At 57.1% G+C, this 12,266-nt stretch overlaps 1 protein-coding gene across 6 annotated transcripts; it reads left to right on the top strand.

Moving 5' to 3' along the window:
- Positions 1 to 18: 18 nt before the first annotated feature.
- Positions 19 to 12,022, top strand: LOC309819891 (ataxin-7-like protein 2; the record flags this gene model as incomplete). Of its 6 annotated transcripts, none has more annotated exons than XM_082650339.1 (13): positions 19 to 149; positions 2,051 to 2,116; positions 2,501 to 2,605; positions 3,021 to 3,231; positions 3,530 to 3,816; positions 4,440 to 4,522; positions 4,860 to 5,113; positions 5,927 to 6,125; positions 6,266 to 6,387; positions 6,869 to 7,664; positions 10,272 to 10,380; positions 10,914 to 10,951; positions 11,522 to 12,022. In XM_082650339.1, exons 1-13 carry the CDS (start codon positions 23 to 25, stop codon positions 12,020 to 12,022), a joined length of 2,898 nt encoding a protein of 965 aa, XP_082506465.1. In that variant the 5' UTR covers positions 19 to 22. The 6 variants fall into 6 exon arrangements, with proteins under 6 accessions (XP_082506465.1, XP_082506466.1, XP_082506467.1 ...); XM_082650340.1 differs by lacking the exon at positions 11,522 to 12,022 and adding an exon at positions 11,184 to 11,364; XM_082650341.1 differs by lacking the exon at positions 10,914 to 10,951 and having other exon boundaries at positions 11,522 to 11,658.
- Between the last annotated feature and the right edge of the window lie 244 nt (positions 12,023 to 12,266).

The following is a 12,266-nucleotide window of genomic DNA, read 5'->3' as shown; positions in this document are numbered from 1 at the left end:
CGGGCGCGCGTCCGCGGCGGTGATGGCGGTGCGTGAACGCGCGGCGGCAGCAATGGCCGCTCTGGAGCGGCGGGTGCCGAGTCTCGATGACTTCGCGGGACAGAGCTGGAGCTCGTGGGTGGAGCGGGCCGAGCTGCCCGCGGCCGACGGTGAGTGAAGCACCCCTAGAGTCTGAAGACCCCATCACTGTCTCCCCTCCCCCCCTCCGGGCCCCCGCCAACAGAGGGGAGCTGCCGACGGGAGCCGCCGTCCGGCTCCCCGGCCCCCCAAACAAAGGACCCGCCGGGTCCTAGTGCCCGCCCGCTCCTCCACCTTCGCGCCTCCGGGTCCTAGCGCCGGCTCTTCTCCAGCAGCCCACCCTGCCCACCTCTGCCTCTGCCGTTGCCCAGTACCTGCCCCCACATCTGCTTGCTTTTATGTTTCTTCTCGCCTGCTGTCCTCCAGCTTCCGCCCCTTCTGCACCTGCCTCAAGCTTTCCCCATCCGCAACAGTCCTCTCCACGTGTTTCCCACGCACCCCACTTCTGTGCCCCCCTCCCAACCCCCCTTGTTCCTTCGCCTTCTGCCCTAAACCTTTTGCTCCTTTTCGGCGTTTGCCTGTCGGCTGCAGTGCCACTAGACCCCCGCCTCCTCCGCATTAGTTCGTCGGTCCATCCATCCATCCATCCTCCCTTCCTTCCTCCTCCGTCCATCCATACATGCCTCCAACCCTCCGTCCTTTCCCGGGCCTCTTGCCCTGCCTCCCGGGCTCTCTCCCCTGACCCCACCTTCTCTAGGCCCCTGAGTGCTTTTGGTGAGCGGGCTGACAGCCCCTTCTCCTGATCTTTGTCTCCTGGGCCCCAGGGGGCATCTGGCCTCGTGGCCTTTGGGGTGACAGCAGGCATCACACCCCTGAAGAAGTTTGCAAGTGAGAAGAGGTGGAGGAGGAGACCACATGGAGCGGTCTCTGATGACACTTGTTCTCCTCTGAGACATCCAACTCCCAGCTCAGTTCTGTCCATCACTGCATTTTAATGGACTTAAGAGTGGGAGCTGCCCCTTGTTTCTTGCATGCCTAACCCACCACCCCTCATATCTGGAGATTATATAAGACTGTCAGTATTCTTCTCATTCTAGAAAGGTGCACGTCTGTTAGTAGGTGTCAGAAGCAGACCTAAGTGGGAGCCTCAGGCCACCCCAGAACTGCCCCATGCTGGGTGGGCAAGGATGGGGCCATTGTCAGGGTCTGGGTGCATTGAGAACCGGAAATGGAATCAGACGGGTTTGGTGACTCAGAATTGATTTTTTTTTCCAAGGGACAGGGAGGGGGCGTAGAGGAGGGAGGGGAGAGGAGTAAGATAGGGGGATGGGGAAAGAGCTACTTTGCACAGCTAAAACGTTTTTGTCATCAACCCAGAAACTGAGGTACAAGGGCAACCCTTGCCCAAACCCCCTCTTAAGAGGAAAAGGGCTTGCATAGCTGATCAAGGGGACTTTGAAGATGCTGAAGGGCCCTAAGACAGCAGTTTCTCTCCTCTGTGGCCATCCTATCAGTGCAGGACCTGAGAAGCTAGGTGTAACTTTGACAATGCCATGGCAACACAGGTGGAACAAAATTGGGGATGGGGATCTAGGAGATTATCTGTTTGGGATGCCACAGAAAAGCAGAAAGGACCTGTCTGAGAAATCTCAAGAAGGGACTCAGGGATCTGTAGTAAAATATGTTAAGGACTGTTTCCCGTTTAAATGGGGAAGCAGGCCCAGAAAAGAGATAATTACCCATAGTCACCCAACTAGTCAGCAGTGGAATCCTGAACTGTACCTTGGAATGAAGGATCCATAAGAAAGGTGGCTGGATCCCTCCTCATGGGGCCAGCTCATTCCAGAGGCAGCAGGTGAAGGAAGAATGGGCACTTGAGAAAGATCCACTGAAAGGTTCTCCAAGTGGTCCTGAGCACCAGGTGCTTGTCAAGTAGTGAGAGCTTCCTCCTGCTTGGCCCCAGGACCTGGTCGGATGGGAGATGGGGTTTCTGGGATGGGGGTGGTCCTTCTGAGCTGTGTTTCTCCTCCAGGGGCTGAGTTGGAGGAGAGTAACAAAAACCTGAAGAAGTTGGATGCCATGACCCTCATTAAAGAAGGTGCGAGTTGACACATGCTGGGGCTGGGGCCCAGGGCAGACAGGACCACCTTCCCTTCTTCCACCACAACCCAGGAGGTGGCTGCCTGAAGCAGCAGGTCTGGGGATTCTCACTTTGTTAGGTCTGAGTCAGCCTATTCCCCTGGCTCCTGTGACTTATTGAGGGAGATCCTAATCATTGGTGTTTGGTGCCCACTCACCTGAAAGCCCACATTCTTAGGGACTGGTTAGATTGAACTCTGGAAGCTGGAAGCATCCAATATAAAGCTTGTCATATCAGCTGGGAGGGGAAGTGTCATCTGAGTGGTGGGTGGGAGTGTTCTCTGATCTTACAGGGAAAATCTGGTGTCCTCAGCTCCAGTGATAAGGGCTTCTGTCATTGCAGACATGTCCATCTTCGGGCACTGCCCTGCCCATGACGACTTCTATTTGGTTGTATGTAACCATTGCAGCCAAGTGGTGAAGCCTCAAGCTTTCCAGAAGCACTGCGGTGAGGGGAGCCCTCGGGAGGAGATAGAGGGGACAGGGGAAGGTGGAACATGGAACTCTGAGGACAGGGCCAATTGGGAGGTCATGTGAGTAATGGAGGGAGGCTGTGGGAATAAGAAGGTGGAGGCGGGGAGCTTCACAGATTGTGGTTGGTTGGGGTTATTGTTTAAGCAACCTTTTAGCATCTGGTGGAGTAAAGTTCTAGCGTCTGGGAAGAGCTAAGAGGTTCAGGAAGCTGATTTCTAGAATTTTGAGTCTTGAAGGCTCAAATTCAAATGGGAAGGAGGCAAATTTAAAATCTAAACTTTGGAAACCCCAGGTTCTCTATCATGAGTCTGTGAGCAGGGTTGGGAGGTTGGGGAAGGAGACAGTTGATGCCACTCACCTCGATTGCTTTCTCCACCTCCTGGTGACAGAAAGAAGACATGGGCCGCTCAGCAAGCTTTACGCCCGGGCCCCACCCCCACCTCCAGCCCCTGCCAGCTCTCAGAAATGCCATGTAGTGAACGGTCAGGGCCCAGCTTGTAGGGCCCCAGGTTCCACCAAAACCTCCTCCAGGGAGAAGGGCCAGGGGTCCCGGAGCCGTGGCCACCAGCCTCCAGAGAAGACCCAGAAGGACAACCTCTGGTAAGGAAAGGCTGGAGGCTCCCTGAGACAAGCCCTGACCCTAGCCCAGGGAGGGGTTGGCACACATGGAGGCAGCTGTGGGGCGATGGGCACTGCTCACTGCGGGAGGCGGCCATCTCTCTCTGCAGCTCCCTTCTACTCGCTCCAGGGAATATGGGGTCCCCTTTTCCCATGTTCTGCACCCCTGCAGGAGCCCACCCAAGTTCCAGGGCTGGGAAAGGAGATGGCTCTGGGCTAGAGTCTGGGGCCCAGGCCCAGCCTCCCTACCTCCCAGCCTGCACCCTCTCTCCATGTATAGCCTTTTCGTGCCTGTGGTGAATCTGGAAAAGATGTCCAGTCTCCCGAAGCCTGATGGACATGGAATCAGGGTGGCTCCGCCCTCTGCTTTCCTCAGCCAGCCGGCTGGCCTCACCAAGGACTCCCCTGGAAAAAACCCCATGGCATCCCCTTCTAAAGAACTTCCTGGCAGAGGGAGCATCGAGATAACCCCCAGCGAGGGCTCCAGTCACCGGGCTGAAGGCAGCCCGTCTGAAAAGGAGCCTGGTGGGGCCAGGCTGCCCCCTAAAACCCACCGGAAGATGGCTCGTGAGTAGTCGTGGTCTTGGGGTCAGGAAGGTAGAGTGGGGACTCCTTTGGACTGCTTTGTCCTTGGGCCTGATGGAGAGGGGGGTCAGGAAAGGGTGGGCTTGGCCATCACAGCGTGCCAGGGTACAGGAGCCCCTGGTCATCCCTTGACGTGGACACTCACTTGACCTGCTTGCTCTCTTGGAAGATTCTCTTCAGCCCAGGTCTCCTGATTAAGGCCATGGGAGCCTGTGCCCAAGAAGGTGAAGGTATTTTTCCTCACCTTGGGCTGTTGAACTTTATCTCTTTTCTCGTCTAGATCCAGGGCACCAGAAGCCTCCCATAGCTGGTTTCCCTGGCATCCCAGATGCCTGTAGCTGCTTTTGTTTCCTGGTACATGTTGCCCTGTTTGAGACTTGGGGCCCCCCAAAAGAGTGCCGGGGCTGGCATGGGGACGGGATGGTTCTTACACCCAGCAGAGAGCTGCTGTTGCCCAGAGGAGTATCTCTGGAAGGCTGCAGCCCCAGACTTGAGGCCCAGAGGCTCTCCAGCCTTAGGCCCAGCTCTTCCCAGGCCTTTGGCCTGAAGACGCCAGACCCTCCCAGAAATGGCCTTGGGGTTCATGAGAACCGCTTTCCCCACAGGGAAGGAGTGCGACCTCAACAGGCAGTGTGGGGTAATAAATCCAGAGACCAAAAAGATCTGTACCCGCCTGCTGACCTGCAAGGTAATCCCCAGTCCCTCTGCACAGACACGGGCCCTGGGCAGGGAGAGCAAGTGAGATCTCATCCAAGATCCAGCTGAAGGGATGGGGGTTAAGCCCAGACCAGGCAAGGGGAGGGGAGGCTCTCCATACTGGGCCCAAGGTGGGGACAGCGGGCAGGGGGTGGCTTCCAGATCCCCCTCTCCAGAGGAGGGTTCTGGCCCTGTTAGGAAGTGAAACAAGGACACTCAGACACACCCACACTCACACGCCCAGTCTCTTCACTTGCCCAGGCCAGAGCACACCGCTGCCCCTTACCTCTGCTCAGCCCCTCCCCACCCTCCCCCCTGCTGTGTTCTAGATCCACTCCGTGCACCAGCGCAGGGAAGTCCAGGGCCGAGCCAAGGACTTTGACGTGCTGGTGGCAGAGCTGAAGGCCAACTCCCGCAAAGGGGAGTCTCCCAAGGAGAAGAGCCCAGGGCGCAAGGAGGCAGCTCTTGAGCGCCCCTCCCAGGAGCCCCCCTCCTCAGTCCAGGTTGTGGCAGCAGTGGCTGCTCCCAGTAGCACCTTCTCTGCTCGTGCCAAGCAGACCTACCCATACTGTGCACTGCCCAGGTACGTCCAGGATCCAGCGCCCATCTTACCTGGGGACACTTGGCCCCAGGCCATCAGGAACCCCTGGAGACAAGCCCAGGGAGTGCCCTGGAAGATGCTGCTCACTCCACCCTGAGTGTGTGGGGAGGGGCCCCTGGCGGTGGTGTGGAGGTGGGTGACTCCCTGTTCCTAACCCGGCATACCGCAGTACCCCAGGCTCTCTGTAGTGTTCCAACACCGAGGAAAAACCATTTTCCCAGCTGCTTCCAACAGGCCAAAAGTGGTAATTGGGGAGCCAAAAGGGTCAGGGTCCTGGGTGAGGCAGTCCTACTGTGTATTAATTCACTGGCCCCTTCGTGTGCAGAGGCTGCGCTGGAACCTGGGGAGAGCCTGCCTTGCGGAAGGAGACACACACGCATCTCTGCCTGTAACATGGGGGCAGACACGAAACATAGGCTCAGCTCACAGATAGGCTCACAGGAATATGTGATGCAAGAAGGGGGTTGAGAAAATTGACTGGGCTGACCAGAGCTGGGTGCGGTTATACTCAGATTTTCTGGAGGAGGCGAATGTGAAGCAGATTTTCCCCCTGAGGAGGCAGGGCCAGGGAAGTGAAGGGGCTGGGGAGAAAACCCCTTGGGAGCTGTGGCCCCTGATCTTTCTGGCTCTTACTCTGTGAGCTCTGTTGTTCCCTCCCTTCCTGTCCTCCTTCCTCTTTGTCTGATCGCCCAGCAGGGTGTCTGCCCTGACTTTTTGAGCTTGGCAGGTTCAGGGACACACCCACCGTGACCCACTCTCATCACATCACCCTCACATCCCCTTTGGCCCTTCCAGGTCCCGGGCCTCCTCTGAGAGTGAGTTGGATGATGAAGGCCCTTGTGGCGGTGATGGGGACCCAGGCCTGTTCCCCTTCCCCCTGCCTCGGGGTGGTGCCCAGGCCTCCAGCGAGGAGAGTGAGGAGGAGGGGACATCTGATGACCTCCACCTCCCCACTGACTGCCATTATGCAACCCGGCCCCCTCGGCCGCAGGCGGTAAGGACCTGGGGCAGGGACCTGGGGGTGGGGAGCCAGTCCTCCTGGCCCACAATGTGGGGAGGAGGTCAGATCCTACGTGAAGGTGCCCTCCCTGTATTTCGGGCCCCTTTAACCATGTGCCTTCCTTCTGCCTCCAGTTCTGCACCTTTGGGAGCCGGCTGGTGAGTCCAGGATGCTACGTGTTTAGCCGCCGGCTGGACCGGTTCTGCTCGGCACTGAGCTCTATGCTGGAACGGCACCTCAGCTCACACATGTGGAAGTGAGTCTCTCGGCCCCAGAACCTCCCTTCCCAGGCCCCAGGCATACACGGGCTTCAGAACCCCTAATTCGTCACACATACCTGTAGATGTGGCTTGGCTGTTTGCCAGGAAGACCCCAGGTAGGGTGAACAGGAGGTGGGGAAACTTGGCAGCCTGGAGCTGGGCTAAGGCAGGGCCTGAATGGGTCGCCTGGGAGTGAATCTTAGCTCTCACCAATCACTCCCAGTACCTTTTGGGTAAGTAGGGATAGGGGATGTCCAGCCTGAGATTTAAAGTGAGGTTTTTAAAGGGTCTGTATATTAGTTCATTCCTGCCTTTCCCTGTGCCTTCTTCCTATCCCTGAGTTCCAGCGTTTCCCAGCAGAGGGCGGCACTGCCAGGGCTCTGTGGGCCATTTCTACTTGGGTGGAAAGACTTGTATGTTGGTGGGGAGGCCCTCTTGCTTGCTTGGCATCACAGTGGGGCTCTCTTCTTGCTGCAGGAAGATCCCCCCGGCGGCTGAGCCTCCATCCCACCTTGTCAGCTCCCCGCCATCTGCTCCCCTGAGCCCATCCTCTACGGGCAGCTGCCCCCGCCTTCCAGGCCCACCCCCCAGACCTGCCTGCCCAGCCTCCACGCCCCCCACCAAGGACAGCCTTGGCCCTGGCTACCCTGCAGGCTCCCCCAACGTGGCAGCCGCCTGCAGCCAGGCGGAGTGCATGGGTGGGAGCCAGGCTATCACCTCACCACTGCCTGCCAACACACCTTCCCCGTCCTTCAGCAAGCTCCCACCTTCCAAGGCCAGCAAGTCATCCAAAGGCAAGGACGGGCTCGAGGTGGAGGCTCCTTCTCGAAAGCGAAAGTTATCCCCTGGGCCCACCACTTTCAAACGGACCTGCGTCCTGGAGCCCACTGGAAAAGGCAAACCCTCTGGCTGCCGGGGCCTCTCGGCCAAGACTAAAACAGGCCTGGGCATGGGGCTTAATGGGACGGTGGAGCCAAGAGTGAAGCGGGCAGGGCCCCTGGACTGTCGGGGTTCCCCTCATCAGCCCCCCACGCCAGTCAAGGCTTCTCAGCTGGACAACCAGGGAGTGGCTGGACACCCGGCCAAGGCCCTGCCGACCAACTGCCTCTCTGAGGAGGAGGTAGCCAAGAAGCGGAAAAACCTGGCCACTTACTGCCGGCCAGTGAAGGCCAAGCACTGCCAGGCTGGTGCCCCTGCCGACGCGGCCTGCTCTGTGCGCCGCAAGAAGCCGGGTCCAGCCCTGGCCTTTGAGGAGAAGTGTTCTACACTGAAGGTACCAGCCCAGCTCCCTGAAGAGCAGGGGCAGGGAAGGGTCAGGATGGATGAGGTTGGAGTGCACAGGCACCTGACAAAAAGAGGTGCTTAAGTAAACATCTGGCAGGGAAGGGAAGACTGGGGAAGTTGAGAGAGCATTCCTGGGCCATCTGCTCTAGGCAGAGGTGACCCCGGCTTTTGCTTGGTGGGCCTTCCCCTATCCCCAGCCCTCTCCTTTGGGCTAAGGAGATGTTGCCTCTGCCTCTCCCCCTTCCCCTGCTTGCTTTAATCAAAGGGCCACTTTCTGAATTGGCTGTGGCCCTCACTCCAGGACTTGGAGCTACCTCTGTTCCCTGAAGGAGAGAAAGCTGGACTCCATGAGCTCTGATAAGAAAGGTTTGGGCAGTGGGGTTGAGCTTGGGTCCCTGAGCTGTGGCCTAACACGCTGCGCACAGGCTGGGTGGGCTGGTCTTGTTCCTTGGTTTTGCCTCTGGGCATCAGGGCATGAAAGGGCAGGGACATAACCCAAGGTCCCCATATGCATGTCTGCCCATCTTATACATATACCCACTGCCAGGTTTTGAGGTGGCAGGCAAGCTCTCCAGGGTTTCTGGTAAAGCCAGCAGCCAGGTTTATTTGCCTCTTCTGATGGGAGCCCTGGAGTAGCATGCGATGAGCTATCCATATGACCTTAGCCAGGAGGAACGCATTGGAGGTGGGAAGGGGAGATGCCCTCCTGGTTTAGGCACTGGCCAGATGCATACCAACACCTTTGGTGCCCATACGAGAGTAGTAAGTTTGACAGCTGCATGGGGCCTGAGTGTGTTTTTGTCACACGTGTGCATGGGTGATCTCCAGGCTGCCTCTGCTGGGCTGGCATTCATCCTCCCCCTTGCCCAGCTTTACTCACAAGACCAGCAGGAGGAAATCAAGCCTTAGCTTTTCTGGCCCACATAGTTTGCTGGATAGGAGGACAGTTAGACCCCCAGCCCGACCCTGTCTCTTGCCTCTTGTCTTCCTACAGTCAAAAGCCCATTAACAAGAAAGTGCCTGCCCACTGCGATGGAGCCGCCAGCACCTCCTCCCCTCCAGATCCGGGCCCCAGGCTGCTGCCGCTTTTTATAACTTTATATTATTTTTTTTAAGAAAAAAAACTCTTTAAAATACCTCAAGACTGTCTCCCTGTTCTGTTGCTGCTAAGAAAATATAAAAACAGAAACGTAGAAAAGGAAGGAAAGAAATGTAACAAAATGAGTGTCCTTACTGTCCCCAGCTGCTCCCCAGGAGGCTGAGATGATAGGCAGTCAGACTCCAGCTCCCGTCACTTGCCTGCAAAAAAAATCTCTTACACTCGTATATTTTTGTCCTTTTAGTCTGTGGAAATGGCTGGGGGTTGTATCACTGGGGGAGTCTTAGGATGAGGAGGCATGTGGCTCGGAGCGAGCAAGGGGACTACAGTCCCGCTGGGAAAGGAAACTTGATGGGGGAGGGGAGCCACACCTCTGTCTCTACTCTTGGATCTTGGCCTTGAAGGTCTGTGGATGTCCGCCTGTGGTCCTTTTCTGGTCTTCCAGCAATCCTGCTCCTCCGTCCTGTCTCTGAATTTCTGCCTCAGTTTCTTCAGCCCTTTCTGTCTCTTACTAGTAGCCTTATTTTCTCAACCACTGGAGCTTGAGTTGGTAATTGCACTCAGGATGTCCCTGATTTCTGTGGGACAGCCTGGTTTTGGTCTTTCTCCATGGCCTGTGGGTTTACCCTTCAGGAAGGGGTACGGCCTCTCCCAGGTAGGCCTCCTTAAGCTGAACCACACCCTTTTTTGGAGGCAGGAAGGGAAAAGGTATCCTCACTTACAGAACTTCCCTTGGTGTGGGAGGCAGCAGCTGTGTGGGAGGCCCTAGCCCCTCAGGTTCGCCTGGCTCCCCAGGGCTGAGCAGATGGTGTGGAGGCGGCAAGGGCTGGGAGTGCCCTAGTTTTTCCATTTGTCTCACTGGGGACAACAGCTACTGTGCAGACAGGGGATACGACTGTTGCACGTCCCTCCTTTGGTCCTCAAACCTGAATTCACCAGGCACAGGGCACTAGTTTTTAGCCTTCTCCTGTCCTTTCCGTCTCCTTGCTTTTAGGCAAGGAGGGATCTTATTCCCTTAACAAGACAGAAGAAGAGGTGGCAGGAGAGAGTGGGCAACCAGGGAAATCCAGTATTTCTGGAAAACTGTTCAAAACACTGGTTTCACACTCTTGGTTCAGTATACCAAATCTGTGATTCGGGTGAAATAAGTTGTCGTAAATGTAGTTTCCACAGGCTATTTGAGACATAAGCCCCGTCAGCCCGGGTAGACATAAAGATACACATGAGTTGGGCAGAAGACACACGGTGGGCCCGGAGCTGTCCAGTCGCCTTCTGCCCTCGGGGCTCTCCAGGACGGATGCGCTTTCCCCCAGCCCCCAGAGGGCGCTGTGGACGAACCGCCGCATTGCCGGCGGCGTCCCGGGGAGGAGCCTCTCCCGCAGCCGAGGCCGCCTCCGCGATCGCAAACCCGGAAGACGTGCCCTGGCAGCTGGAAGTGTGGGGCGGCTGGGCACCGCCATGCAGTCCCTGGAGGTAGGTCTGGTTCCCGCTCCACAGAGGGAGCCGAGACTGACCCGGTGGCTGCGGAGAGGCAGTGGGATCTTGGCGCACCTGGTCGCTTTGGGCTTCACCATCTTTCTGACAGTGCTGTCCCGGCCAGGAACGAGTAAGTGTGCAAGGCGGGGCGGGGAAGGGGGCGGAGCCGAGATGCTGGAGGGGCAGCGCTTGGGAGCGCTAAGAGGCGTGGAGTGGGGACCCTAGCTGTGGATGGGCGGACTAGGGAGGGGTAGTAAGGGCGCGGTGGGGCGTGGCCTTGGGGGTGGGGCCTGGAAGGGTGGGGCTTTGGGTGATGGGAGGAGAGGAGGCGACTGAAGTGAATGGAACTCACTAGTTCATCATAAGCAAAGGCCCTCGTGGATGATACAAGTAAAGGAGGGCTGCCAAGGTCTGTTCTAGGACTGGGCTGGTAGTTGCGAGGTGCTGAATGGGGAACGCAGGCCAAAGTGGTATGTTTGCCCTCTTGGTTACTCACCCTAAGGCCCTTTGGCTGCTCCACTTTGCCCGGAGTTCCTGATTACCCATTAGGGTTGGAGACACTCCTCTGACCTTTCCCCTCCAGCCAGACTCTTTGGGCTCCAGCCAGCCACAGGGGTAGAAACAACGGTGCCCAGTCGTCAGTCTGTTCTCTTTGATTCTTAGGTCTTTTCTCCTGGCACCCTGTATTCATGGCCTTGGCGGTGAGTTTGGGCTTCTTTCTGCAGGTGATTTGTTTGGATATGCCCCTAAGGAAGCATCCAGCCTTCAGAAGGCTTAGCCTTTCTGAGGCTCAGAGAGGTGGGGGGAAATGCCCAGGGCCCCATCTTTCCCTGCTACCTGTGAGATCAGGAAACATGGAGGGCTGGGCTGTAGGTAGTCAGGTGGTTTAAGGGGGTGGGAGGACATGGAAGATACCATTTTTTTCTCCATTAGGGCCTGAAAGGAGGAAGTGGAAGGGGTGCAATCCAGTTGCTCCCCACTCCCAAAGTTCAGGAGGAAGTTTAACATTTGCTGTTCCCATTGGTCAAGAAATGAGGGTCATTGTCTGTGGTGGAGGTGGGGGCATGATGTCAGCCTGAATGATGAGACTTCCGCTCTAGCATGGATTCCCAGTTCTGCCCACAAATGCGGACCTGTGTGGCAGGCGGTCCTGGTGAGAGTTCTTTAGCCCCCACCCTCTGTCCTCCTTGTTTGGATGTAGGAGGGCACCTCTTTTTTCTTAGGCCTCCAAGCTGGGTCTGAGGCTCACTGGCCCTCTCCTGTGTTCACAGTTCTGCCTCTGCATGGCTGAGGCCATCCTACTCTTCTCGCCTGAGCACTCCCTGTTCTTCTGCTCCCGAAAGGCCCGGATCCGACTCCATTGGGCGGGGCAGACCCTAGCCATCCTCTGTGCAGCCCTGGGCCTGGGCTTTATCATCTCCAGCAGGACCCGCAGTGAGCTGCCCCACCTGGTGTCCTGGCACAGCTGGGTAGGGGCTCTGACATTGCTGGCCACTAGCGTCCAAGCACTGTGTGGGCTCTGCCTCCTCTGTCCCCGGGCAGCCAGGGTCTCAAGGGTGGCTCGCCTCAAGCTCTACCATCTGACATGTGGACTGGTGATCTACCTAATGGCTACGGTAACAGTGCTCCTGGGTATGCACTCTGTGTGGTTCCAGGCCCAGATCAAAGGTGCAGCTTGGTACCTGTGTCTGGCGCTGCCCCTCTATCCAGCCCTGGTAATCATGCACCAGATCTCCAGCTTCTACTTGCCAAGGAAGAAAATGGAAATGTGAATTCCTCCAAACTGTGAATCAAGATGGGACACTTGACTTGGACTTCAGTGGTTCCTTTGGTGACCTTCAGGGATCTACTTCAGAAGTGGTAGGGTTTTTGTATTTCTTAGCTGGGCTAGGGGCTGCAGAAACCCAAACTGCTGTTGCTGACAGATGACTCAGTGGGCCCAAATGGGGAAATGTATGGGGCGCAAGTGAAAGGTGATGGGGAGCTTGATCCTGAAGCCTCCACTCTTGATGGGAG

The sequence above is a fragment of the Grampus griseus genome (assembly GCF_964374135.1).
Source record: "Grampus griseus genome assembly, chromosome: 1".
Lineage (NCBI taxonomy): Eukaryota > Metazoa > Chordata > Mammalia > Artiodactyla > Delphinidae > Grampus > Grampus griseus.
This window is presented reverse-complemented; position numbering and strand designations above follow the sequence as displayed.